This window comes from Falco biarmicus, chromosome 3 (assembly GCF_023638135.1).
Source record: "Falco biarmicus isolate bFalBia1 chromosome 3, bFalBia1.pri, whole genome shotgun sequence".
Taxonomy (NCBI): Eukaryota; Metazoa; Chordata; class Aves; order Falconiformes; family Falconidae; genus Falco; species Falco biarmicus.
Genome location: NC_079290.1, coordinates 43,872,066 through 43,898,481, shown reverse-complemented (window position 1 = coordinate 43,898,481; position 26,416 = coordinate 43,872,066). Strand labels below are relative to the sequence as shown.

Genomic DNA, 26,416 nt, shown 5'->3' with positions numbered 1-26,416 from the left:
CATCCCATTTTAGCTTCATTTTACTTGTCTGTCCCTCCTTCATCTGCCTCCACAGGGCCTGCGCAGGCTGCCCTGTCAGGACACCATGCAATACTCTCCCAAGTAAACAGGGACAGATCCACTGCATTCAGCTAAAACCTCCTACTGCCCAGCCTACAGTATGAAAGCACATTATTTTTTAAGAACATCAGAATATTGCTTAGGAAACTACAAGATTAAATCACGAGAAGCACAACCATAGCATTTTTCTGCTGATTTGAATTACGAATAGAAAGTACGAGCAGTTAAGAGGAAACAAGATATGTTCTATACAAGAGCCAAGATTTTTTTTCCTGACATGTGCCAAACAAGGAGAAGAAACAGAAGAATCTGGCACCATTAAAAACAGTTTGTGGAGAAAGGAACTGAATATCTACAGCCAAGCTCCATGTGGTTTGTAAAGAGGAAACTTTTGTTTTATGGGACTCTCAGTCAGCCAAAATTCTCCCAGACGGCGTGCAAATGGATATTAGCCTAAAAACCTACATGCATCTTGTAGAAGGATCAGTAAATGGTGGGGAAAGAAAAGGAGCACTACTCAAGTTTTAAATCAGAATTCAAAATCTGCCTCATGGTTGAAAAAGTTAGTTTACCAGACAGCTATAATGTCATATATGGTAAGTGTGTTGGAAAGGAAAGGCAGCAAGTTAAAAGTACAAAACTAGAAGTCAGGAAAATGAGTTCCAACCCTGGCTCCAGTACCAAGTAGCTCTATAAAATTTGGATAAAAGAGAAAAAGACTGCCAAGTTAACTGAGATTTTCCTTAACTTCATATAGTGTATTAACATTGCACTTACGCTGTTTCTTTTAGCTTCTATATTTCCCCCACTCCCTGGCATTATGATGCACTAAGTTTAGTAAGAGAGTAAATGGAGTACTGTGAACACTTATATTACTTTACCAAACCAAGCCCTGCCCAACTTCTTAATCAAAATACTTGACTGAAAAAAACCCCAAACAATCTTTATGGGGCTGTATTCTCATAACTGAGCAAAACACTAAAGCGGCTGACATGATCCAACAGCTTAGCTGAATATTGCAAAAAAGTGTGGCATTTCTGGCTTAAAACAGTAACTAGAACTTGTACTTCAGCACACAGGAGAAAGGGAATGGGCAGGCAACAGTTCCTCAGCGCATGCTGAGTGGTTATACCATGGAAGAACTTTTTTCAGATTCTCTGACAGTTGTCTGAGGGCCCTGTGAAGCATTCAGCCATGTCACCCATAAATCAAGAGGAGAGCACATTTACCTTCTATTTACAGCAGGGGAACTGAGGCAGAGTCCACAGGCAAGACTGCAAGGTCAGGAAACATCCAAGTCCCAGCATCCCAAAGAAGTCAGTCCTCAATGGGGATGCCAGAGGCCCAGGTAGCTCTGTGGGTCGGGCTCCAGTCTGTCCTGCAGTTGCCTGATGATGCAATTCTCTGGTTATATCACCAACAATTAAAACACATCAGGTGGCAAACTTTGCCATCGTGCTTAAAGGTGAAGTAGTTAATAATGCCTGTGAGAGGATACCAGGATTAAGATTTGCCCCTTGGTGTCTTCCTTCACACGAGCCTTTACATGGAATGTTTCAGCTAAAATTTGCCAACTATCATGCCTTCCTCCTCTAAATACAGTAGTAAGCATGAATCTCATTTTTGAAGCAGTCTGTATTTGCTTGGGTCTTCCTCATTCGTTACTTTACGTGCCTTTGGAGGAGGAGCAGAAGGGTTAATCGTTCAGTACTTTCTGTAAGCTATATGCATTTGCGTACAATGCTCTAGGTGGACGGAGGATGCTCCATGCTTGAGGTTGCACTGGAACAATAAAAGGAGCTGAAAGCAATTCTCTTTAATTCTCGCTCTTTAATTTTATTTCCTCCAAAGAGTAATGAACAGAAGAAAGACAGACCAAGCACTTAAAGGGGAAAAAAAAAATAATTACAGGCATTTTTCACAAAAACACTGGAAGGAAAAACCACTGTAAAAGTAAAAACCATTGTATTTTAGTGAGAAACCTGAAGCTAGCAGTTCTTATTGCCACTACAAATATCTCCACCCCATACACACATACATTCACCAAGATGGCACCCACCCATGGGTTCTGGATGCTAATCAAGACCAGACCAGGTACAAACTAACACTGAACAACCCCTGACAAAGTAGGTCAAGAAAACTGGGAAGAAAGGAAAACTGTTGCTAGGTGGCAGTGTACCTTAAGTAAAGAATACTGTAAATCATACATTATTGGAAAAGTTTGTTATCTGCTAAAAGAGGTGTCATCTTCAATGTCATCTTGAAAGACTTGGTAGAAAGCAGAACCCAAGATGTACATGATACCCAGGATACATATGAGAAGGATGAGAAGCAGCACTGAAAAAAAATAAGAAAAACTTGTTTTGAGACATGCTCTTTGTACAAGACCCATGGTGTAACGGCTCTCCAGATCTATTAGTGCCATAAGAGAACCCAAAAGCCACTGAACTGAGTCTTGTACATCTTGAGAAAGCTATGGTTTCGCTTACTTTGTTTTATTTGACCTTCACTATGCTCTTACCAGGAGAAGCTTCCACCACATTTTGGCACAGCAGTCAACAGCTGACAGAAAACCCAAGTGTGGTGGCAAGAAAGGTTTTTTTAAGGCAACTTAAGAAACAGAACTATTACTTTTCTCCCTTATAACAGTTTCAGTCTCCAGTCTTAATCTTTTCACAGTGGAGTAAGAGTGGACAATGACATTGAACATAAGAAGGTCATGAAAACGCATGCGCTTCCTAGAACTCCAACCAAAAGGATGGAGAAAAAGGCCTCTGCAGACAGCCAAGGTAAGAAGGGAGAGGCTAGATTTTTCTGGTATCCTTCTCTCTGTCCTTCCTGATGTTCCCTCCAACTGAAAACTACCTTAACATATTGCCTAAATTAGCAGAAGTGGTAAAAAAGACAGGCTGATGACATCTTGTGAACTACAATTCGCTTGGTAAGAGAGCTGTTAGCAAGCTCACAGCTTGTCACAGAGAAGGATAAGATGTTCTTGAAGGCAAAGACGAAATCTATATTCTTTTCAAGAGTATCTGTCTGGGTTCAAAAGAGCAACTTTTTGGAAAAGTATCTTGGATTAATGTGATTGTATAGATTGGAGCTATTTTAGAGGATAGAATAAGAGAGAAAAATTAAAGATACTTTGCTGCAACAAGGCTTTAAATCTGTAACTCAGGCCATAGCAAAATCCTTCCTGAGAAATTTATCAAGTAATTCTTCTTATGCTGACTTTAATCTATGATTATACTGTTTAAGCCTTTTTTATACCTTGTTCTGACACATTAGAAACTGGTCAGAAATAATATATTAGAACATATGTGCCCCATCCAACCCAGCGTGGGAATTCCTACACTGCTGTACAGTAAAACCCACACAGGTTACATGTGCCATATAGTGTATTCATTCCTCACAAGCAATGACTGTGAAGCCCATACATAATAATTAAAATACCAACCTTACCAACCTGTAGAGTTGCAGAGGGAATAATTTTTACAAACTCCTTCATTGGTGTAGCTCACATAGGACGTGTGTTAACTTTCCAAGCAGACATAAACCTCTGATGAGTATTTCCAGGTTGGGTCTGTATCTTCTTTATCTGACAGAACTTTGGGATGCAAACCTCAGGACAGCGGGATCCAATTTCAATGGATAGATACAACAATCTTTGTTCCATTTCTCTCCGCTGTTTCCTTCCCCAAAACTGGTGGTTTTAATTTGTGGTCAGCCTGAACCTCTTCCTCTTCCTGCTAATTTTCAGCATCTGCCCCGCAAAGAGGGAGGCAGAGAGTGTCCCAGACTTGTCTCCAAACTGTTGGTTACAGTTTGTGATCAGTTTCAGCCATGGACATGCAATAAACACTAGCAGACAAAAATAAGCATAAATTTGAGCAAGAAAAAGTGGAATAGTACCACACCTATAGAAGTCACTAGGAGCCAACCCCTGCTGACCTCGAGGGCTCTTCCCTGACAGCATTACTTGCAGAAGCCAAGCAGGAGTTGGCTTCACCTGCCGTCTCACCTCCTGCTCTGTGAGACTGTGCACAGCTAATGGAAAAACGGTTTGAAAACAAAAAAAGCCATAAAGCTGGAGCCGAATTAGGCATTTTACAAAGACAAAAGCAAATAATCTGTGCAACCTCGGGACTAGGAACTCATCAGGTTTTGCCATAGCAAAAATACTTTTACGTGGTGGCACAAAGGAAGCTTGCTCTAGCCTATATAGGCTTTTCTTCATTAAACAGTACAAGGGAGATCTTTCTGTAGCATGCAGAAGGCACTGAGCCTCATTTGACACTGAAGTTTAACTCAAAATAAAATTTTCTGTGATTAAGGAAACTTTTGTTCTACTTCTGTTTCTTCACCATCTGTGATACAAAACCTGGCAAAGTCTCCAGTTAGTTTCCTTTGTGTTATTGCTGCCACCAGCACTCAAATGATAAACATTTATACGAAAGGAAATTCCTCTTCCTTTCTTTGCAGTCTCCAAAGAGTAGATCTAAATACTTTGATAAGAAAACCTGCACTGAACTCACCCTGAAATCTTGTTATGCCAGATTACACCAATTGTACTACAGAAAAATGCAACAGCATATTAAGCCAATGCAACACCCCTCCTAACAAAATCTTTTGTCCAGTAATGAGCACTCAGCCTGAAAGGAAACAAAGCAGAAGCATCTCACGTGAGGAAAGGTAAAAACCTGTAACACCTGTTTAAGGAACATTAGGGGTGGATTTGGGGAGTTTTCTTCTCTGGGACATACAACCCTTGTTACATGCTGGATGCATAGCTCTCAGAGCCACGTAGGTGCTTATGCCTCACCTCAGTTGAGCAGGAATCATCCAGCAAAGAAAACTTAACGAACTCTGAAGTACAAGTTAGCACTTTGTGGTGTATATTTACTTACTTAAACTCTTCATTTATACATATACAGACACGGCTACTGTTGCTATCCTGATGGAATCCATGCATGGCTGTGGTTATTAAATTTGATTATTCTGGTAAGGCTTATCTTTGTACCATAAACACAACAATCCACTTATACAGAGTCTGCACACTGGTGCAAGCATACCAACATTAGGGCGACATACTAAGTTCTATAAAAAATGTGCATAGGTGAAGTGGCAACTTTTTTTTCTAGCAGAGACAAGCTCTACAAAACCAGAATTGTTCATGTTTCTGTTCAAATGGGTATGTTCCGGGACCAGGAATGTAACTTTGTCTTTGGCATTTACTGGGGCAGCGATTTACCAACAGCCTCTGTGTCACCAGGTTCCCACATGGTGGTTGTGGATTCCTGGGGAGGGTAGCACCGCCTGCTGCTGGGTTTGTCAGGTTCAAATAAAAGCAAGGGAAAGAAATCCGACATGTGGAGGACACATGGGATAAACAGATAAGGGTCAGATAAGCAAGAGGAGATCACAAACTTGCAGCAAATCTGAGGAGCATGAACTAAGCCTTATCCCCATGTTTTAATCCACTGCACCCTTACTATGGCTTTTCTTCCTGCAGATCAGAACTGGCTGCTGAAGGCTGCCAGGCACCTCTCAAGACCATGTACATTTTCTTTTCTTCCTTTATGCTAAAAAAATTAGAAATTAATTGCACATTTTACTGGAGCAGGATAGCACTTCAACACCAGCACCTTATGCTGAAGGCTGTGCTACACATAGGTTGATGGGTTTTTCCATTTTATTTTCAGTTGCTTTGCAAGTTTGCACACGATTTAAACAAGTAGTTTATTAATCAAACAGCAGTTTGGGGTTTTTGGGCAAGACAACAGCCTTCTTGCTGTGGCCTCCTGTGTAATATCATTCCGTTGTGGCACAAATGTCCAAACAATTTTGCTGCGGACTCTAAAAAGCGCACTTAAACTCTATAGCCACAAGGGTTATGAATATAACTCAAAATGGGTTCTTCAGTCCTTTTTTCCTACCACTCACATCTGGCTGAAAATTTTAAATGCAACAGCTTTGCCTGTTTCCATTTTCAGAAATCCAGCCTTTTACAATTCTACTGGAATTTCTACTAACGACAGGTACAATTTTAGAATATGGTTGGGCCAGTATGACAGCTTCCAGCCCTAAAATGACACTCAATCCCACTTGGCCTCACTGCTCCCCTGTTGTTTTCTGTGCTGACCTCTTTTAGGGAACTAAACTGGCAGGAAACTAAACCTATCAAAAAAAGTAAGTACTTTTTTTCTGGTTTAACTCCCAGAAGCAGCTCACAGGGGGTCAGACAAGCAACAGGGAGGAGTTGAGGAGCAGCAGCTATCCATTCCATAAGCTGAGCTGAAACACGAATCCACATCCCGCCGGAACGCTGGGATAGATGCCTTCGCTTAAGAGACGGATTGGGCTTTCTAACTCAAACCACACTAATAACAGTTCCAAAACAGACATTATGGAAATAATCCATCTCTGTTTACAATCAGTGACCACATGCCTTCTGGCATCAAAACAAGAACTTTCACTGTTTTTCTGTTATTTGATTCATTCTATACATGGTCCCAAAGTTAGGGTTATTGGTCTAAAAACTGCCAGACTGGCTTTCTGACTCTTCATTTTAGACACTAGTACTGCAATTTCTTTTTTGAATTTGTATGTCTACACCTTCCAAAAATAACTTTTAATGATTAGCAAAAGTAACTGTTTACGATTCAGAATTAAATTTAGTATTTGCTATGCATTTCATTATGCAAATTAAAAAAAAAGAGCAAACAATACAGTGAATACTGATCCCTCCCCTTCTTCACTCCTCCTCCACCAAGCCTTTACACACGTTTATTCATCAGACACTGAAGAGCACCAAGTGTTGGCAACGTAAGTGAAAAATACCCAGGAAAAGGTTGGCCTATAAAGAAGCAGGTATTGTTCAGAAACAGAAAGAACGGTTCCAGAGAGCGCTTCTTTCCCCCATCAACCCTGCAACTGTCCCAAAGCCTGTGTCTACCTCCTGTGAAGCCTTAGAAACTAAAGGTAACAACACCGTGGGAGACACTACGGAGAAGTCACCAAAACGTCCATGACCGGAGTTCTAGGGGCTCTGCTATACCCCTGCCAGGGACTCACAGCACAGCGCCGTTCATGCTGCAGCCCAGCCGCCGCAGCTTGTGCCCACCTCGCCTGGGCAGGTGGGTCGGCACCGCCAGCACCCCGGGGCAGGCTGGCAGGGGCTGCACACGCTCCCTGGTGCCACACACGGCACGCACGACATCCAGCTCTTCAGCCAGCCTAAGGGTCGCTTATACGCATACGCCAGAGTGCCAGGGGCCGGGCTGTGGGCTTCGTCCGCCCCTTGCTCCTCCACGCACCCACGAAAGGCGAGACCGGCCCCCCGCGGCGCCCCGGCCGCGCCGAGCACACACGTGCGAGCGGCGGCCCCGCCGCCGGCCAGGAGAGGAGAGCAGCGGCCGCCCCGCACCGCCCCGGCCCACCGCGCCTCCGGCCGCGGCGCCGGAGCCCCGCCGAGCGGCAGCCCCCCGGCGCCGCGTTCGCCCCCGCCGCCGGGGCCGCCATCCCCCGGGGCCCCGCCGCCCCCAGCCCGGCGGGGCGGCGGCGGCGGGCGCTGATAGGGCTTCCCAGCGCGGAGGGGCGGGCGGAGGGAAGCGCGGCCCAATGCGCGGCTCGGCGGCGCGGCTCCCGCCTCGCAGCCCCGCTCTCCCGGCGCGGCCGTGAAGGAATGCGGTGGCCGCCCCCGCCACCCCCGCCGCCCCGGTACCTTTTCCTCCTGCAGAGCACGCACACGGCCCAGAGGAGCAGGGCGGCGGCGGCCGCCCCGCCGTAGGTGCCGAGCTGCAGCGCGTCGGGGCCCATGCCAGCAGCGCTCGCCTCGGCGGCCGCTGGTGCCTCGTCGCCGCCGGGAAGGAAAGTTTCGCCCGTCCTCCCGCTCCCCACAGAAGAGGCGCCCGGCCGGCCGGCCCTCCCCGCCCACCCCGAGTCCAGGGGGCTGGGTTTGGCTGCTCGGAGCCGGACTTGGCGAGCGGGCCCGGTGCGACCCGGCCGGCTCCTCCCCGGGGAGCGCCCGGCGCGGGGACGGCGGCGCCTGCCCGCCCCCGCGGCCTCCCGGCGGCGGAGGAGAAGCCCCGGCCTTCGGCTTGAGCGGGAGGGCTGCGATGCGGCGGAAAGGTCCCAGGAGGGAGCCCGGGGAGGGGGGCCTCGGGGTCGTGCCGCCGCGCCGGGAAGCGGCCCTCCCGCACGGCGGCGGGGGCTCGGTGCCCTCACAGACGCGGCCCCGGGTGGCAGAGCGGCCATGGCCTGTCCCCAGCGCGAACGGTGCTGGGCTGGGGCCGGCAGTGGCTCCGGCAGCCCTTTGACTTACACTTGGGTTTTGGTACCGATACCCGATGTGTATCCCCTGCTTAAAAAACAAGAAGCCACCTCACCCACCCCTCAAACCCAGCTTCGTAAAGCTTAACCTGATGTAGGCTAGATGAGGCACGAATAGTGGAGGTTGGCTCCTGATGTTGTGCCCTGTGAGAAGCTGGGTCCAGTCCTCCCACCGTGCCAGCCCCTCTGGCGTGTTACAGAGAAGGGCAAGAGAGGAAGAGGTGAGAAACCCAAAACTGAGGCAATGGAGAGATCCCCAGCTTGAGGAAGCCTGGCAGGGTGGAGAGGGCCAGAGCTGTGGGGAGTTTGGCACTTCATGGTGGGGCGGAGGGCTAACAGCATCCCGGGACAGCAGTGGTACCTTACAGCTCTGCTGCCATTTCATACAAGGTACGCTCAGAAGTATTGCTCTAGGTAAGGTACTGTACCGTTCGGCGCAAATTCACGCTGAAAGATGGAGTAAGATGCTTCAGTCTCTGGAATTGTGTGGTTTGATTGAGTGAAGACAGAAGTTCAATACCTTACTCATTCTCAGCTGCATGCAGTATCACACGTTACGTGTTTCACAATATTTGGTGGTTTCATCTTGGAAACAAGTTGTACAACGCTCAGTTTTCTGAGTTGCCCTGTTGTAAGTTTTCTCTGAATTGTAGAGACCCAAATATTTCTTAGAACATAAAGAATTAGTTTGCTAGTAACCTTCCTGACTTCAGCAGGTCTCATAATTTTTAGGGGCCTGACTCACAGCTGAGGGTGTGCAGCTGACAGTGCAGTGTGTCTTTTTCCTTAAACATTCCTGTTGATTTCCATTAAATACTCAGAAATGCCATTGTATTAGTTAGGAAATCTAATTAACATGTCTAATATTAAAGTGTCTCAGAATCAGGTCACTACTGCTTAAAACCATCAGCTGTGCCTCCTGAGATCAAAAGATCAGACACTGCTATTGCACAATAGGATGCACGGAAGGAAACCGTAAGAAAAACTTCATGTTTTACTTCTAGCTCTGTCAGGCTTTTTACAGGGAACTGTATTTGAAATCCCCAGCGTGGGAATCCCAAGGAGTTTCTTAGCTACTAGTACTGGTAATTCTTGGAAAAGGAGTAATACAGGACTGAAAAGCATTGTGCTGTAAGACATTACACAGTGTAGAATATGACTCATTTTACAAGTGACCTCTGCTGTGAAAATTTAGTGTTTCACTTCAGTATACTGAGAAATAACTGTTCACATACAATTAAATAGCTATGGCAGCTAGAGTAAGCTCTCATCCAGACTCAAAACATCAAGAAAATCACTGTAGGTCTGGCAGAGGGTGTGAAGAGGGTTACATTTTTCAGTTTGCACTTTTCATATTTGCTGAAAGTTACTCAGATCAATTGCAGATAAAAACCCACACGCACACCAAAAAGCACCACACCACAAGCAAGACTGTGTTATCTTAAAATACAAGGAACACAACCTGAAAAGTCCTAAGTACCCTAGGAGTGCTGTGTATTCTTCTCTGTCAAGCCTTTAAAAAGCTCAAGAGCATGGATTAATTTCTCCTCAAACTAGTAAAGGAACCTCCAAGAGTCAGAATCCCAAACCTGTTGAAGTTTGGTGTCATATGTAGTATGAACTACCTCAGTGCAGATCTAGCTGGAAGATATTTGCACATCGTGTACACAGTTAAAATTGTAATAGGTGTATCTGTACATATTGGCATCTCAGCTAACTGGGGAAAGAAGGGGAGGCTGAGCAGTCCCCTTTAACACAACTGTAGCAGAAAAGAAGGTATTTATTTCATTTTCAGGAGGTGCAAGCCTAGTCTTATACGGTCTCCTGTTGAAAAATGACTCTCCTAAGAACTGGGGGGATTTTCAGTTTCAAGCTGTCATGAGATCTTTATGGAATTCTCACTGCAGCATGGTCATAAGTGAGCAGAAAGAACGCAAATGTTGTTACATTTGGAAAAGGATAACATTACTCTCCAGCTGAATACTACTGTGTCCTGTTATCCATAGTGCTGGGGTGTAATGGCTGTTGTTCCATGGCAGTAGTATTGGCTCCTTTGCAAATTTCTGGAAGTGCAATTCACATGCTTAGAAAGCTGCTAGAAACAACTGCAGGGTGGAGAGAGGTGAAGGCATTTGCATATCTACACTGGGTTGGGGGGAGGGATGGAAAATTCGTAAGATAAGCTCGGAGGGCTTTTCAGCTGGAAGACACCAAAGATTTCAGAGAGGTTCCTAATACCATGGTCGTAAGCCTAGATAGATAGATAGATGCTCAGTTACATTTCTCCTGTTTAAATTGTGAACATTCTGTACATATGCTACAGTTCAAAATGCATACTGTGTGTATGTTTCATACTGCCAATGTTGTAAGATGATATAGATCATATTTTTTTGTCTTATGAAAATGCAGAAGACTCAAAATAAACTTCGAACAGTATATACTGCAATCTGTACTGTATGTTACACATCACAGTGTGATTTTGCTATATGCAGCACATGGACAAATGCCTGTTCTGCTGGGTAGCTTTCATGTGCACAAGGATTTAAACTACCAGGCTTAGACAAGAGCAGATTCTCCATCACTGAAACACCAGTGACATATGTGTTATAAGTGACGGCAGAAACAAGGCTTATTTTTCTACTCACCCAGTGCTACTCATTGTAAGGCTAGTTTCAACAGCTTATAGCTTTGCTCTGCTGTAACCATTGCACTTGCAATACTGCAAGTCCATTTTTGCCTTCAGTTTAAATGCACATGAAGTATTTCAACCAAAACCGTCTATGTACTTATGTGAACAATGCTAAGGAAAAATACCCGGTGGTAACATTTTTAGTGATTTTGAGAAACGACAGTGGCATCAGGCTTTGAAATGGGGGTCAACAAATTAACCTCTCTGTCAAAGATAATCTGTCCAAATTTATTTAGGTTATAAGCCCCACAAGAAGAGAGGTTTTGTATACTCTAGTGACCCGCTGGACCTTTGGAGCTTAATTCCGTGAAGATGCCACTGGAACTGGGTCTGCTTCCAGCTCTTAGCTCAGCAGCTATTTTCTCTAAAAGTGAAACTCTGAGCTAATAGAGATCAGGCTGAATTCAGGGCAACGAAACTAAAAGCCTTTTTGTTCACTGCTCTCAGTCTCCCTTCCTGCTAGAATACAGGCAAAGAGAAGTGCACTGATTTAAGTGTAGGATGAAAAGGCTACAGACCTCTCAAATCTCACTCACTAGATTTAAGACTGATACATGTGATTCTCACTTTGTGTTCTCTCCGAGAACAGATCAATCTGCATTTAATGCTTGTGTAAGACAGTGCTGCAGCCTCTCTCCCATAGCCTCCTTTGCCAATCACAGCCAATCGGCCTGAGCTCTGTGCAAGTCCCCATGCTGAGAGGGGCAAGGAGTCCCACTCATCTGCCCCTGCACTTCAAAAGTTGTAGTCCTACTTCCCACTGTTGTGTGTACCAACATGCCAAACACATACCTGTTACATGCACCAACACATGGACTTGTATCATGTCAGGGAAAAAAAGAAGCTGAGAGGTCTACGGGGACGGGGTGGTGGAGTTGCCTGGTAGAGCTGGGGAACTGAATAGGCAAAGAGATCATGAATGGGAGCCACAGAGGGAAATAGAAAAGAGGATTAGGAACAGATGAGTGGAAACTGGGGATGAATGAGCAAGATGAAATCGGAACCAAAGGAGAGGAGAGTAAGAATAGGAAAGATTTTGAGGAGGAGTGTGACAGAACTGACACCGCCCCAGTGTAGAAATTAAGATGTGGAATTGCCATATGACTCAGAGGTAAAATCAAAGAAGAGAGATGGAACTGGAAGTGTGTGGGAGTGACAGTACAGGAGAGCTGAAGCCGAGAGGACTGAGGTCAAAACCACTGGGATGGTTCCTACAATTTGCAGGCTGGGTCTCAGGGGGAAAGAAGAAAGGGATTTGGGTCAAAAACTGATACTGGGAAAGGATAAAAGCAGTGGGCAAGAGGCTCAAGAGAAGAAGGGACCGAGAGAAGAGGCTACATCTTCCTGGCTGCAGTTTTATCTTGTCTAAGATGGTACGACTGCAAAGAGCCTCAAAAGACATGGTCACATTTCTCCTTGCTGCAACCTGTGCCACAAGTCATGCAATCTTCCCTTGTATCTAACAGTCATGTAGGACTGGTTACTTCCTAGTATGGCAGAGAAGTCACTCACCGAAGGAGGAGTAGCATGCCACCAGATAAGCCATTGATTCAACTCATCCTGAAGCCATTAGTCACTAGCTTGTGCAAGGAGATGGGCTGGCATTCCAACGTGTGGACTATGGGAAAATGAGACATCCTGTTCTGGGAGTTAAATGAAAGGGAGCTGTGCTGCAGCATCAAGGTTCTCAGCCCTGGTGATGCTCAGAGGGATGCTAATATGATCCCATGTGGGAGAATTTTCACATTTTCACTCCGACTTTTAAATGAGAAAATTTTAATATATACGCATATTTATAAGGAAGTAATTTAAGAATGAGCTTTACAGATAAATCTAGATTATGTAGACGAGGGTGGAGAGCTCCTGCTTTTTTCTTGTAGCTGGAAACTTGGTGAGGCAAGGAAGTGATTGCAAGAGCAGTGGCTGTCCTGGCTAAGTTCACTAAAGACTGTCCTTGAGAGTTATATTCCACCCCTTTTAGTGTAAATCATATAACACCATACCACTCATAGGCTAATTATCCGATAGTCCCTCATCTTCTGCAGGCTCAGCCTGAGAGCCTGAGTCTTGATTTGCCAAAGTGCTAAGCACATCAAAAGAGACATGTATCTGTACATATCTAGATGTAAACAGCAGTGGTGCCTTTGGGACTTGCCCTTTGAACCCATAAAGACCTCTCAGCATGAAAAAACCCAGCATTTAGCTTCCCTACTGATGAGCAGGGATGAAAATATTAGAACTGGTGTGCCCCCCGCCCCCCCCCCCCCCCCCCCCCCAAAATTTTGAAGAATGACATATTCCCTGCACAGGATTATGTAGACAGAATTTGTCAAAGTTCTGATGAAAAATAAATGAAACTATGTTATACTTACCTTCATTAAAGGCTTAAAATTCTGGGATTTCCTAACTTTCTAATAGCTGACTTTGTAACCTTCAAAATGTGCTTTTTACTTTTCATTGCTATAATTCAGCTATATTTGCCTTGGGAGTAGTACAGTCTTTGCTAGCAACAAATATTTGGGGCAAATAAAGAATGTTTGTACTACTATAAAAACAAGTATCATGTATAAACTCATTAACTGGCAGGTGTACATATATAAACAACATCTGGACAGTTTTCATTTCTCTGGAGTACTGAACATAGCTACAGCACAAATAGGAAGAGAGGGAGAAGAGAGAAAAAGGATTGGGTGGGAAGGGAACATAAAATTTCAGCTCTTATAGTCCTGTCCGTTATAAGAAAGAATCAGCTACAGGGTGAAATACCCTGATCTGCAAACATGAACAGTTCAAGAGAAAGTCTTAAGAGTACACAGTTACCCCAAGAGAAAAGAATGAATGATTAGCAAGTGTATTACTGATGGACTGTGATGTAAGCATGTTATGTGAGCCAAATTGTAAAATCCCGACAGGTTTGTCAACAAGGATGATAATACTCCTGGCTTCAATGCAACTGGGAATCCACCCACAATTTCTGAAACCCCACACAGGGAAATGCAGGAAATATACAACACAAACAAAAGAAAAATCACTGGCTGGGGTGCCATTCTAAAACAATCAAGCTTTTGTGTCAGGAATGCTAACTGCTGCAAAACAGGGCAAATAAATACATATAGCAGGTACATTTAAAAAATAGAAAATGTTTAAAAAGGAGACTAGACCTTCTAAACCGAAACAAAGTCAGTAGTACACTCAACAACTTGTGAGCTGTCTTGGCAAGAGCAAGCAAGGTGGAGCAGTGCTGAACAGTTCAAAGTGCAAAGAAAATTTTTGAAGAGCAGTGGTAAGAATTACTGCATACATAGAAGTTAATTAGCAATAAAATACAGGGTAATTATCAACTAAAATCACATTTTATGTCAAAAAATGGAGATACACACAAATTCTGAATGCATGCTTGTGTGTTCGTGTTCACACTGAAAACAAATGCAGTTAACAAGTAAAGTTTCAAGAAACAAAAACTCATATAGGCTTGAAATGTGACTTGAACAACTTGACTCAGAGGATTTCTAAATCTAGAGTTGATAATGATTCCAAGGTGCTAACTATACTCCTGCACAATCAGTTTTTTTTTTCTTATTAGTCACTTCTGGACTACAGTTTATCAATACATTAGTGCTACAGATCTTTTAAACCAAAACCATGCCTTTAAATGTGATAAATTTGTGTTTGAGTTTTGTTAACTTACTGCGTTGCTTGTTCAACTGATTATTACTTTGCATTAGTGGTCTTGCTGATCAGTCATGTCATGATTAAGATATTATTTAAAGGATTTGGGTTTATATTTTATTGTACTGAATAATTTGAATTAAACCTAACTGAAAAACAAAGATCAAATATCATAGCACAGCAAATTTGAACAGTGTATGGAGAATCTAAAAATTGGCTTAGCAAGCCAGTTTTTCAGAGTTAATGTGTGACCAGTTAAGTCAAAGGTACTCGAGATTGCTTGTGGCATACGAAGGCATGGACCCCAAGTGAGATTCCCCATTGCATACATAAGTGCTGGTTATAGACAATCGCTTATCCACCCAAGTTCTGCCCTGGCATGTGCCTATGTGGAGCAAAGCACCTTTGGAGCCAGTTCACGCTCCACAGAGCTGTTTACTCCCTCTGTGTTCCTCTGAGGAGGTCTCTTCTTCCCCAATACTTAAGATATGGGAAGACTTGGGCACGCCCCTCCCTGCAGACAGGTGTGCACAGAACTGATTTGCAGGTAAGCTCAGAGCACTACATTTTAAGACATACTCACTCTGCAACCTGGCACCCAGACAATGAACAAAGCCTTTTCTCAGAAAGGGCCCTTACAATTGCTCAGCACTTCTTATGATTGACTTTAAAAAAACCCAAAACAGATGTACTTCAAGATGACTTGTATGCTGCTTCTTTGTTTTCCATTAGTCTCTGGGTTTATTACCTTTACTGTTTATTCTGAGAACTCTCTTGATTTGAAGCCAATACAGAAGTGTTTTGAGTCTCAAAGTGTAGGGTTTTGATGGCAGTGTACCCGAGGATTAAAATCTGGAGCTGTTCTCTTCCACCTGTCTGTGACCTCTCTAACCAGTGCTTACACTCTTAAGGCAAAGAGATTTGATTTGCTCATGAATCAGCCTCTGATGCATCAGTTTGCAGTTGTCTGTATTAAAGTAAACCAAATCTGAGTTAGGCCTTTTAATGAGCAATGCTCTGCTCGTTCATGGGGACATGTACATTCTTGCCCCAGAGACATCATAGAAAAGCTGAGGCAGGCACTAATGACCCATAATTATGTCAGTCAGCTGATTTTCATCTTGTGCTGCAAATCCGTCAAAGCCTGAAGTTGGCCGGTGAAGCTCTTGGGGTTGCTGTGCATGGGGCACACCTATGGAAGGTGTTTTTATTAAAAGAATTAGGAAAGGGGTGGGGTGGAGTCTGTACTTCGGCCTCTATGCTAAATAGATACTTTTGCTCCATTAAATTTTCTGTAGCTGGATAAAGACTGAGCTCAGGCAGGTCTAAAATCAGACCTCAGAAGCTACTTCATCTTAATTTCTCCCTCAAGTAAAGAGTGGAGCCAGCACAGATCCTTTAAAAAGGGAAGCGGGAAATATATTTGCAGCCAGCATATGCCCGGAGTTACCTTCCAGGTATGTGCACTTTATAATGATATTAGAAGGCACTGGAACTCCCCTCTACACATGTACTCAGACTGGCCTCCAAAGGGAGATGATACTTTCCTGGGTGTCATCTCCATAGACAGAACTGATGCTGCTAAGATGTAGGAATAGAAAAGAGGAATAGAAAGTACATGCAGCCCTATGACTTCAAGCACTGGGCTTTCAAAATAGGAGAGAACATGTAATTCCCAAGCAGAAATACTGAGTTGGATTAGGATTTGTTCTTTAGCCTATACACACTTGCAAGTGTGATGGTAAAAGCAACGTGGCATTTTGGTCACCCACCTGCTGACCACGTAACCTCTTAAAAAATCTCCACACATCAGCATGTAATGCAGTCTGTGGGTCATCACATTAAGTAGTTGATGAAGGGAAGGGAGCAGGAGGTGGAGACATTTATACCCTTCTGGGTATCTAGAGCCACTCAGAGACACCTTTTCAGTGGTTCATTTGTGTGTGGACACTTGTGCTATAACCAAAATTAAATGGTGGAGTTTGAGCTGATTATAATGTTGAAGTGATGGAAGGAACACTTGAAAGTTATTCTGCTTTATGTCTATAGCACAGCCAAGGGAATGCTTGATTACTAGGGAAAAGGAGTTTGAAAAACGAAAACTGCTTGAATCCATTCAGTTTCTATCAAAGCTGTGAGCCGGAGCTGTGTGGAACTCATTGGTTATCGCTATGTGTCTTTTGCCCTGATAACACAGACTTTCTAAGGCCAGTTAAAAATGGCTGCACTTAGAAAACCTTGTCTTCGAAAAGTGTTCTGGTTTTAAAAATATTCTCTAGAAGCGTGCTTCTGGCTTAATAGTCAAGGCCTAGTTAAAACCTGTAAAAAAGTATAGTGTTCTGCCTGTGGGGCAAGGTATTTGAATTTGTGGGCTTGTCCATACTTTAATTTAAATGATCAGTTCATAGTTTGAATTATACTCTGCAAAGGCTGGAGGAGCTGCAATAATATATTATCAGATGCAGATGTCAGAGGTTTAACCAAAGCAACAGGTTCTCCTGGTCATATCACACACTGCAAAAGTAGGCCGAGATGGAGATCACAAACACCAGTTAAACAAATGGCTGCTGCCAATAGTAAGCAAGTGAGAACACTTGAACAAACTCCTAAACCGGAAAAGAAGTATTTCAAAAAGGGAAATAATTGTTTACCTTAAAAGACATTCATCATCCTGTGATTTTTTTTTTTTTCCTTCCAGGAGTAAAAATTTGTAGTGAGTGGGATCAGACATTTCCTTGATGCAGCCCTATCTCTTTACAGAGAGCAAAGGCCTGATCTCCAGCTCAGACTAAAACAGGGTGTTTCCTTCATTTGCATTTCCAAGCCCTTCTCCAGCCATTATTTTTTTCTTCTGCCGGGTCTACCACTTCCTGCTTTTGCTCTTTGCTTGATGTTTCAGACTGTTTCTCTTCTGTAGATCAGAGGTGGCTGTTGCTTCCAGACACACCTAATGGTATCTTCCTGCCCAGTTTCCCCAGTTCCAGTTTTTGGGTGAGCTGTGTTTTAGGCTGTGGCTTCATTTCCTTCCCCTTACTCCAGATAAGAAGCATCACTGCTCCTATGCTTGTAGGAGGAGGCCCTGTGGAGGTCAGCAACCAAAGACTTGTCGTCCCTGCATCCATTGTCTATTCTATTCACAAACACTAAGTGGTGATAAATATATTTAACAGGCCCCTGTAAATTTCAAAATTGTATCTATTCAGAATGTAAATTGTCATATTTCCTTCCTTATTTTGGAAAAGGTTCCATTTAATTGAAAAACAGGTCTTTCCTATTGCTTTTTGTGATAACTTACAGAATTCTCTATCGCCTCAGACACAATTTTATATTACATAGCATAATGATGGTGTGATTATTTTCTGTTGAATTCTGTATTAATTTATGTTACATCTAATTACATTTCTCTAATACTACATTGGACTTATCCCTAGAATTCCATGCATTTTTTTCTAGGTAAATTACAATTAACCTTTAAAAAAGTAAAAGAAATTCCTAATTAGTGGTACCAAATTCCTGATAAATTCTGTTTTTCTTGAGCTTCTCTCAAAATTAAAGTTTACTTCGACTTGCATTTAGATTTCTAACCCCAGGACTTTAGAGGAGAATAAAAATTAATTTGCTTAAAGAATCTGTTTATATCAGTTACTTGCTTAAGTATCCCTATCAATCATTTCATTCTATAAAACTTTGTATTTTTCAGTATATATATGTTTTAGAAAAAAGTTGGTCTTCTTCCAATATATCACTTAAGCACATGTTTAGCTTTAAAAGCCTGAACAGTGTCACTGAACTCAAACTGAGAGACTACTTAAGTTCAATGACATAGTGAGGAGCATCTGCTGGAAATTTTGCACTTGTAACAGATAACTATTTAAGCTCTGAAAACAGCACCAAGGACTTGAGCCTGTAAGTCTTTCACATTTAGAACTCCTACCAAAGTCAGGGGAAATCTTCATGAAGCAGAAAAGTGTAATAGTGTAATTATTCATCTGCTGGAAGATGGCATATTATTCTATCACCTATTAAAATAAAATTGATACCTTTACAAGTTTCTGTCTCAACAACTTTGAAAGCAGTAAAATATGTGCAGGAATTGTTAAGTATTTTTTTCTTTTCTGAATCTTGAAATTTTGTCCTTAAAAGTTTACAGAAAGTCAAATATGAGGGAAATATTTTCTCCACTGCAATGGTATCCATCTTCTCACACAGTGTTTTTGTAAGCAAAAGCTCAGGGAATGATATTAATGACAAACTACTAAATAAAATTTAAATGTCTCAATTCACTTTTATTTAAAAAAATGTTAACTGACAGTACAACAAAGCATTTTGCATTGTAATTTATTGGCAATGCAACATGTTGAGTTTCAAGTGAACTCTTTGTCTTCTAGAACAGCCTGGAGAAAAGACACTCTGAAAGTACACTCAGATGTGAATAACTGTGGTACCTCTCACTTATTAACTGTGTAACAATTCATGTTAGTTATTGCAGATATGAAAATAAGGAATTGTATTGAAATTGTTTGCAAAAGTAACTTTTTTCTTTCCAAATTAATATTCCTGCTCTAGATGACAGCAGATGGAGTGAGGCAACGATCAGGTCCTTCATGATCTGGTACCGATGGGTGTGTCTCTCTGGGGTCTCCACTACAGCTATGCCAGGTTACATCAGCTGAGGATATGACCTAGAACTCTGAAACTCGGGTATCATTATACTGGCTGTCATGGGTGGCCTGCTCTTTTTGTCTAGGCAGTGGTTGGCATCAAAGGCAGTAGTGTAAGCAACAAGATCCTTGCAGAAGCTGGAGAGTAATTTGTGTGAGAGCTAAGCCTCCTTCTTTTCCCAAGGGAAATTTTGCTTCTGCTTGGAACAATGAGAAAGTGCAGTCCTTCCCAAACACCTGATTTTACCGTAATATATAGTATTGCAACTATGGACATAGTTGTTATTATTACCCTATTAATATGCCCCCCATACGCTTTTATAGATTTTGCTCACGTGAAATACCTGATGATTGTTTTTAGAAAAGGTCTGATCCTGCTAATCACTTGACCCTTAGCCTTCATCTTGAAAAATTTTGTGTTCATATTTAGCTTTGAGCATGTGAGTCCAAAGTGCACCCATGTTCTGGCTCCAGCATCTTGGCATAGAGCTGCTCCAGCCTGGGGACTGGGTGCCTCAGCTCCACCTTAAATCTTTGGGTCTGGTCCATTTGACATGTTCTAAGTGTTGTCCTTTTGAAAGGTGCCAGATCAGTGGTCCTCAAGGCTGAAATCTTCTGTATATTCACAAAATAGCAACAACATGGACAGTAGCAATGCAAGGTTTATCACACATCTTAGCGAACAGTGCTGTGCAGGAGCTATGTCAGCCCTGAGAAGGTGCTTCAGCCATTGGGTCATTCGGCTTGATCCAACGAGTCAAGAGCCTCAATTCTTCAGCTTAGACCAAGCTGTCCACTAATTTATTTAACAGCTCTATGAACAGCTGCCTAGCCCAGATAGTGCTTATTTTGACTAAGAGGTAATAGAGTTTCAATAAAACGTGGCACTAGATTCCAGACTATCCAGAACAATCAAAACAAGTTGTATCTTTCCAAAGCTCAGTGTGCACTGTCCTCCTCTCTTGCTGAAAGGTTCTCAGTGCTGCAACTTGGCAGTCAGCAGGTTATTGCACTGAGAGAGAAATTCAAATTCAAAGACCATCCCGAACTTAAAATGTCAACAAAACACCTGCTCTTCCAGTGTCAGGAGACCACTGATGAACCATAAATGCCATTTTTAATTATGTACAGATTACTATATGGGAAATTGAAATCAGCTATGTCAAATTTTTGGTGTAAACTTATGAAACAGTGAGTACTTAGTCTGCCAAGGCATGCAGGAAACCTGCCTTTTAAAACAAGTTACTGGTAATACTCCACAGCAACAGACCCAGTGGTTCCTTGCAGTCCTTCCTGTGGCAAGCAAGGTATTGATCCCTAACATCTTCACTGTCTTAATCAGCCTCTCTTTTTGATGTATGGCATTTTGAAAAGTAGTAACTAACACTAGATCAAAAGCAGATAGTTCATTTCCTCTGATGTTCCCTTCTGATACTGCTTGCAGGATGAAAATGCTTGGGGGCACAGGATTATATTAACAAAGTGCTGCATGCAGAAGGTTCAGCCTTTAGTGCTAATGTGCAGACAGAACCTGTGTCCCCTTAGGTTTACCTGACTTTTGTTGATCAAATTCATCTGATACTTGAATTGTTCTTACAGCCTTTGCTGGATCTCTGTGTTATACTGTAATATAATAATATAACAGTATTATTAATATAGTAATATGTTACATAGTATTATGCAAATAGTAATTAATATTGTAATAATAATATAAAAACCACAGTAAACTCAAGCTGTGTCTTGGGATGCTCAGGTTGGTCATTAGGAAACAATTCATCACCAGGAGAGTAATGCAGCAGTGGCAAAGGTTACCCAGAGTAATCAGGGTTTAGCCCACCCTTGGAGGCTTTCAGCAGCTGGCTGGAAGAAGTCACATTTAGCCTGATCTTGAGTTGATGATAGTTCTGTTTCAAGTGAGAGGCCGCACTAAAAAATGTCCATAAATCCCTTCCAACCAACATGAAACATTTGCCCTTTTTTACTGACATTAACATTCTGCTTTGGAAAAGAAAAGCAATTGTTAAACCTGGATATTTAAACTGAACAAAAGTTTTTTTCAGCAATGACTAACAAAAAAGGGGAATGAATATAGATTCTAATATTGATATATTAAAATTAAAATATATGACCTCAGAGAGCTACAATGGGAGTATCTCCCTCCGCACCAGCCCACAGAGGTTTGCACATATGGTAGCCCACTTTGCATTGCTTGGAAACTTTATCACAACATTTGCAAAAAGTGATTTGTGTTTTGGGACAGTAATTCATTTTTTAGAAACTTTCTTTTTATTGACTGCTAGAGATGGGCTGAAGCCAGTTGTGTCTGAAATGAAACCAAAAGCCTCATGAGCAGATGGCCTAGCATGTTCAGCAAAAGTGCTATCTGGAAATGTGATGTATTCTTCACTAATGAAGAACCTTGAGGACTATCCTCTCTGTTTATCATCAACCTCTGAATGTGTACCATTCCCTTATTCTCACAGGCACTACTGCAAATGAGGAATAACAAGTCGGAATAGCACTAAGATTTGAAAGTCACACCATGTTTATATTTTTGTTCCATATTGAAAACATTAGATTTGGGGTGGTTTTTTTTCCCTAATATCTAGCAGCACAAATGCTTCTAAGAGTTAACTGGTCCATATATACACAAACTGAAATATATCCATTTGTGAATTGAAACCACACTAAATGAACATTTTACTATCACTTTCACTTTCCTTACTGTAGGCTACTTCATCTGATTTTTTCTCCAATTTATTCACTGTAGGGGTGGGGAGGAAGAAAAGGAGGAACAGTTTCTACATGTGTTCAGCCAGTTTCAAGTTTACAGCTGCCTTCTCCATCCACCTCTTTCCTCTGGTTAATGGCATGTTTGCTTGGCTTCTACTGCCAGACTCTCAGCTTGCCTCCTGCCACATCATTACCTGCCATTTCAACATAGCCTATTATGTTCAAGATCAGGCCACTTAGATGTGTTTTAATATGCAAAGATGAATATGTAGGTATCTACAGATGAGGTAGGTAGTTAAACTCCCATTACGGTCAATGGAGACAGTTACCCTCCAATGGACAGACATTACTGTCCTTAGCTCTGGGCTGCATGTAGTGTAGCTCTCCAGTGAGCACCAAAGGGAGTTGGACACCTAAAGCAGATGCAGACCCCTACAAAAAACCGCTTAAGCTTAAGGTGTCTCAATATGGAGCTGAATCCCACCCTGGCTGATTGCCAGCAGCACTGTCTCCAAAAAAATCCCATTCATTTTTTATCTCTTTCCATTTCTGTTCTTCTGCTCCTACATGTCTTGTTTAATTCCTTGTTTTGTTGTCTCATGCCATCATTTGTTCTGGAACAATGTATTAAAAATCTGCTCTTTAATGACAACCTTTGTTCATACCTGGTTTAACTGCTGCTCCGATAGCACGACTTCTTCCTCCTGACAGTGTTTAACACAAATCATTTATCCTCTTACCTCTGTTTCATATTTAACATACAAACATGTTTGGTTGGTTGGTTTTCTGAGAGAGGGAGATTATAAAATTTAGGTTCTGTTGAAGAAAAGTGAATTTGTCATGACTGGTTAGTTAGTGTTTTAGCTAACCATTTCTAAACAAACACTGCCTACAGTCTTGTTAACATGCCTGGTCTTCAGGCATGCTGACGTTTACAAGCCTTTAAAATCAATGGGAGCTGTGGAAGCTTAATCTGTCTCCTGATTTCTGTGATGGGTTTTCTCTATGGTGGTTTGTGACTGTGTCTATATGAATAGCATGGCAACAGTAAAGCAACCAAAGAGTAGAGCTTGTACACAATGCACAAAGGATGACAACAACACTGGAGAACCCTCACATTTCCTCAAATTTCTCTCTCTGAACAAGTAGGAGAAGACTAGCTTACACAGAACAAAACTGTGGGCTATATTCTGAGCTTCATTGCCCTGGTTTAGATCTGGAGTGATTTGATTTACTTTACTCCAGCCTAACTGAGATCAGGATCTGCTCATGTAATCAATACAGTAGGCATATTGACCTAAACCTTCTGGAAATAAATAAATACTGTCAAGAATAGTCCTCTCGCAAGGAAACAGAAAAAAACACCTGACTTTAAACAGACTTTTAAAAAATACATCTTTCATGAAACCTCTGGGGAGCAGGAGTTCTTTCAGTCTCCCGGGGCATAGCAAAGCAAAGCAAGGTAAGTTATCTTGACACCAAGTCCTCGAGCAGCAGATCTTTCGGGGAATGAACAAAGTGCTCTGTAGAGCCAGCCTGGCTTATCATCAAAGTCTTCCGTATCCTTGAAAAGTACAGCTGGGGTTAGGGAAGCTGCAGAGAACACTCCTGTTACACTGATGTGCTTCTCCGAGCAAAGGAATCAGCATGACTTCAGTTTCAGGGTATTTTTAGTGCTCCTTTCCTCCTGAGGGGGGGTTCTATCATAACCTATTGATTTGCATGGAGCTTATGGTGAGATGTAGGTGTTTTTTTGAAATTTTTCTTTAAAAAGGGTGAAACATACTTGAAGATTTCCCATGCTTTTCAAGAATTTTCCTTAGTACAGTACCCCTGTATAAATTATTTCCAGCAGTCCTGAACTTTGAAGTGGGACTCTTTATCTTACTAGTTACTATGTTATGCAAATAAATATATGCATATGCATGTGTAAAAATCTCAGAAAATATTTCTTTCCTCTGTTTTGGGCATCTCAAATAATTCATTGACACTTTGGGAGTCATGCGAATTAATGAGAACAATGCCCAGTTGACCAGTCTGCCAGGAGAAATAAGTTTGTATTGTAAGAAAGGAACAAAGATTTTTTTTTTCCTCCTGGAGTTCTGATTCCTCATCAAATAGTAAGTTACTTTTGATAGTTGTTCATTTTTAATCTTGGCCATATGGAAGCATAGTGGAATGATGTTTTGGACATTCTAGCAATCCAGGAATACAAAAAATGAGGGAAGCAAATGTCAAATCCAGAAAACCATACAAAAATTGTTTTTTCTTCTAAGATTTTCCCCCTAGAGAAGGTAAAAAAGAGGATTTCCCAAAGGTATCAACTATAATTCTCAGAAGTCCTGACAAGACTGTGCTAAGCGACTGGAAGCAGGAAAACCCCTTGCAATCTTGGGGTGAGTCAGTAGGATTTTGAGGGGTGGGTGTTCTTGGTTCGGATGAGGATACTATTTTTTGTACTTCCTGCTGTAATCCACGTTTACAAGTAGCCCATTAGTGCAATTTTGCATCAAAGCTCCCCGAATTTGTTTTATTTTAAATCATATTTGTATAAGCTAAACTAACAATGTACAGACCGGAAAACTCGGTGGCTTATGTTTTTCATTTGCATGTGCTGGCAACAGAGGCGTTGCCTTCCAGAAAAGGAATGTGAATTGCTAAGGAGAAGAGACATGGGTAGCTGTGCCCTCCTCAGTATTTTCAGGCTGCTATTTCTGAAAGAAGCAATTCTAAATTGAACATTTCATCTGTTTATTTACTACATGCAGGAGCCTGGTTTTCTCAGTTGGTTGTTAAACAAAACAGCTGTCTACTACACATCTGTTCACAAAAAATATTAGCAAATTGTGCAATGAAAGATTAGGGAAGCTTATTTTAATATGAAATGAGATAATGGGACAATCTTAAACCCAGGGTTTGATCCTGAGTCTCTGTTTTACTCTGAAAAACAGTGCTGAGCAGGTAATGCTCGTTATCTTCCTGCCTATCAGGCTAGACCACATGGCAGCAGCCTTTGGTCACACCTGTTTGAAGCTTGGGGAAACCAGTGATCAGAAGACAAGTCAATGAAACATTTCTCCCAATTTATAACAGCAAATTCATGATTTTTTCAAGTCGTTATTGAGAAACCTAAGCACAAGATTTGAAGACCGGTGACAAGGGGAAACATTGCTGTGCACGATCTAAGCCACTACACCTCTTTCACCAGGGACTGAGATAGGCAAATTAAGCTTTCATTTGCCATGGACTAAGCATGTATTCATAGATGGTTATTGCCCTTCAGCTGATGTGAGACAAATAGGAAAGCTGCAAGAATTTGATGTCCTGAGTTTGAGCCCTGAGTTCTGATTTGAGCCTGGCTTCTACCTGTGTAGCTTCTCACTGCGTTTTTTCATTTCTGACACACTTTTTCATGAGTTGAAAAGAATTTCTTCACTTGTGAAGGATGTTGTGCTAATACTTGCAAGGTGCTTTGAGGATGTAATTAACTGTGCCATGACCCAAACCCTATTTGAACTAAGACCTATCTGGGTGCTTTCTTTTCGGTGTTTGAATTGTGACAGCTTAAAAAAGCCCCAGTCATTAGAAAGATCTCAGCAGCTGATCTCCGAAAATCAGAGCCATTGAAGACGTTGGCAGTACCAGTTGTGTTCAGATGGGTATCAAAGCAGATCTGACAGAGCTTACTTGAGGCAATGAGAAGCAGTGACTTTCAAAAAAATCCAACAAACAACCAAACAAAACTACCAAAGAGAAGAAAAAAGAAAAAAATGCCAAATCAACATGTTAAATAGAGATCAGGAGACACCCTGTCTTCTCCTGTAGGTAAGCTTTCTCCTTCAGCTGAGCTCTGTGGGATCCTTGCCTAAGATGTCTGGACTTCCTGCAACATGCAAAGAGTTGTATAATCAAGCTGGAATGGCTCTTGCTGTGACAAAGTCTCCAGCTGTGTAGAATTTCTTTACGATAACAATTATTTTTTAAGTATGAAATTCACTCCTTTTTGTTATGGAAAATTCCCACAGCTTCTCATTTCTCAAGGGGAATTCCAGGCACATCAAGTGAAAATTGTTTAAAGGAACAGCTGTTTTCTCTCATAAATTATATGACAACATCTTAATAGAAACACAACCCGCTTGTATATACTTCTGTGCTTTCACCCATTAATTACAGAGAACATTAAGGTTCTATTTTACTGTGCTTTAAACATCTGGTGCCAAAAGAAGCAGCAAGGAGAAGGGAAGTGTGATTATGTTATTACACTCAGCAGTCC

The 26,416-nt window shown here is 42.1% G+C and overlaps 1 protein-coding gene across 1 annotated transcript in view; it reads right to left on the bottom strand.

Annotated features, from left to right (window-relative positions):
- The window catches only part of LOC130145788 (cytochrome P450 7B1), a 126,189-nt gene extending 118,155 nt beyond the window's left edge, over positions 1 to 8,034 (bottom strand). The window contains exon 1 of the mRNA XM_056331140.1: positions 7,784 to 8,034. Coding sequence (XP_056187115.1) covers positions 7,784 to 7,878 — 95 coding nt within the window. The 5' untranslated portion in view covers positions 7,879 to 8,034. The remainder of the gene's footprint in view (positions 1 to 7,783) is intronic.
- Positions 8,035 to 26,416: the final 18,382 nt, after the last annotated feature.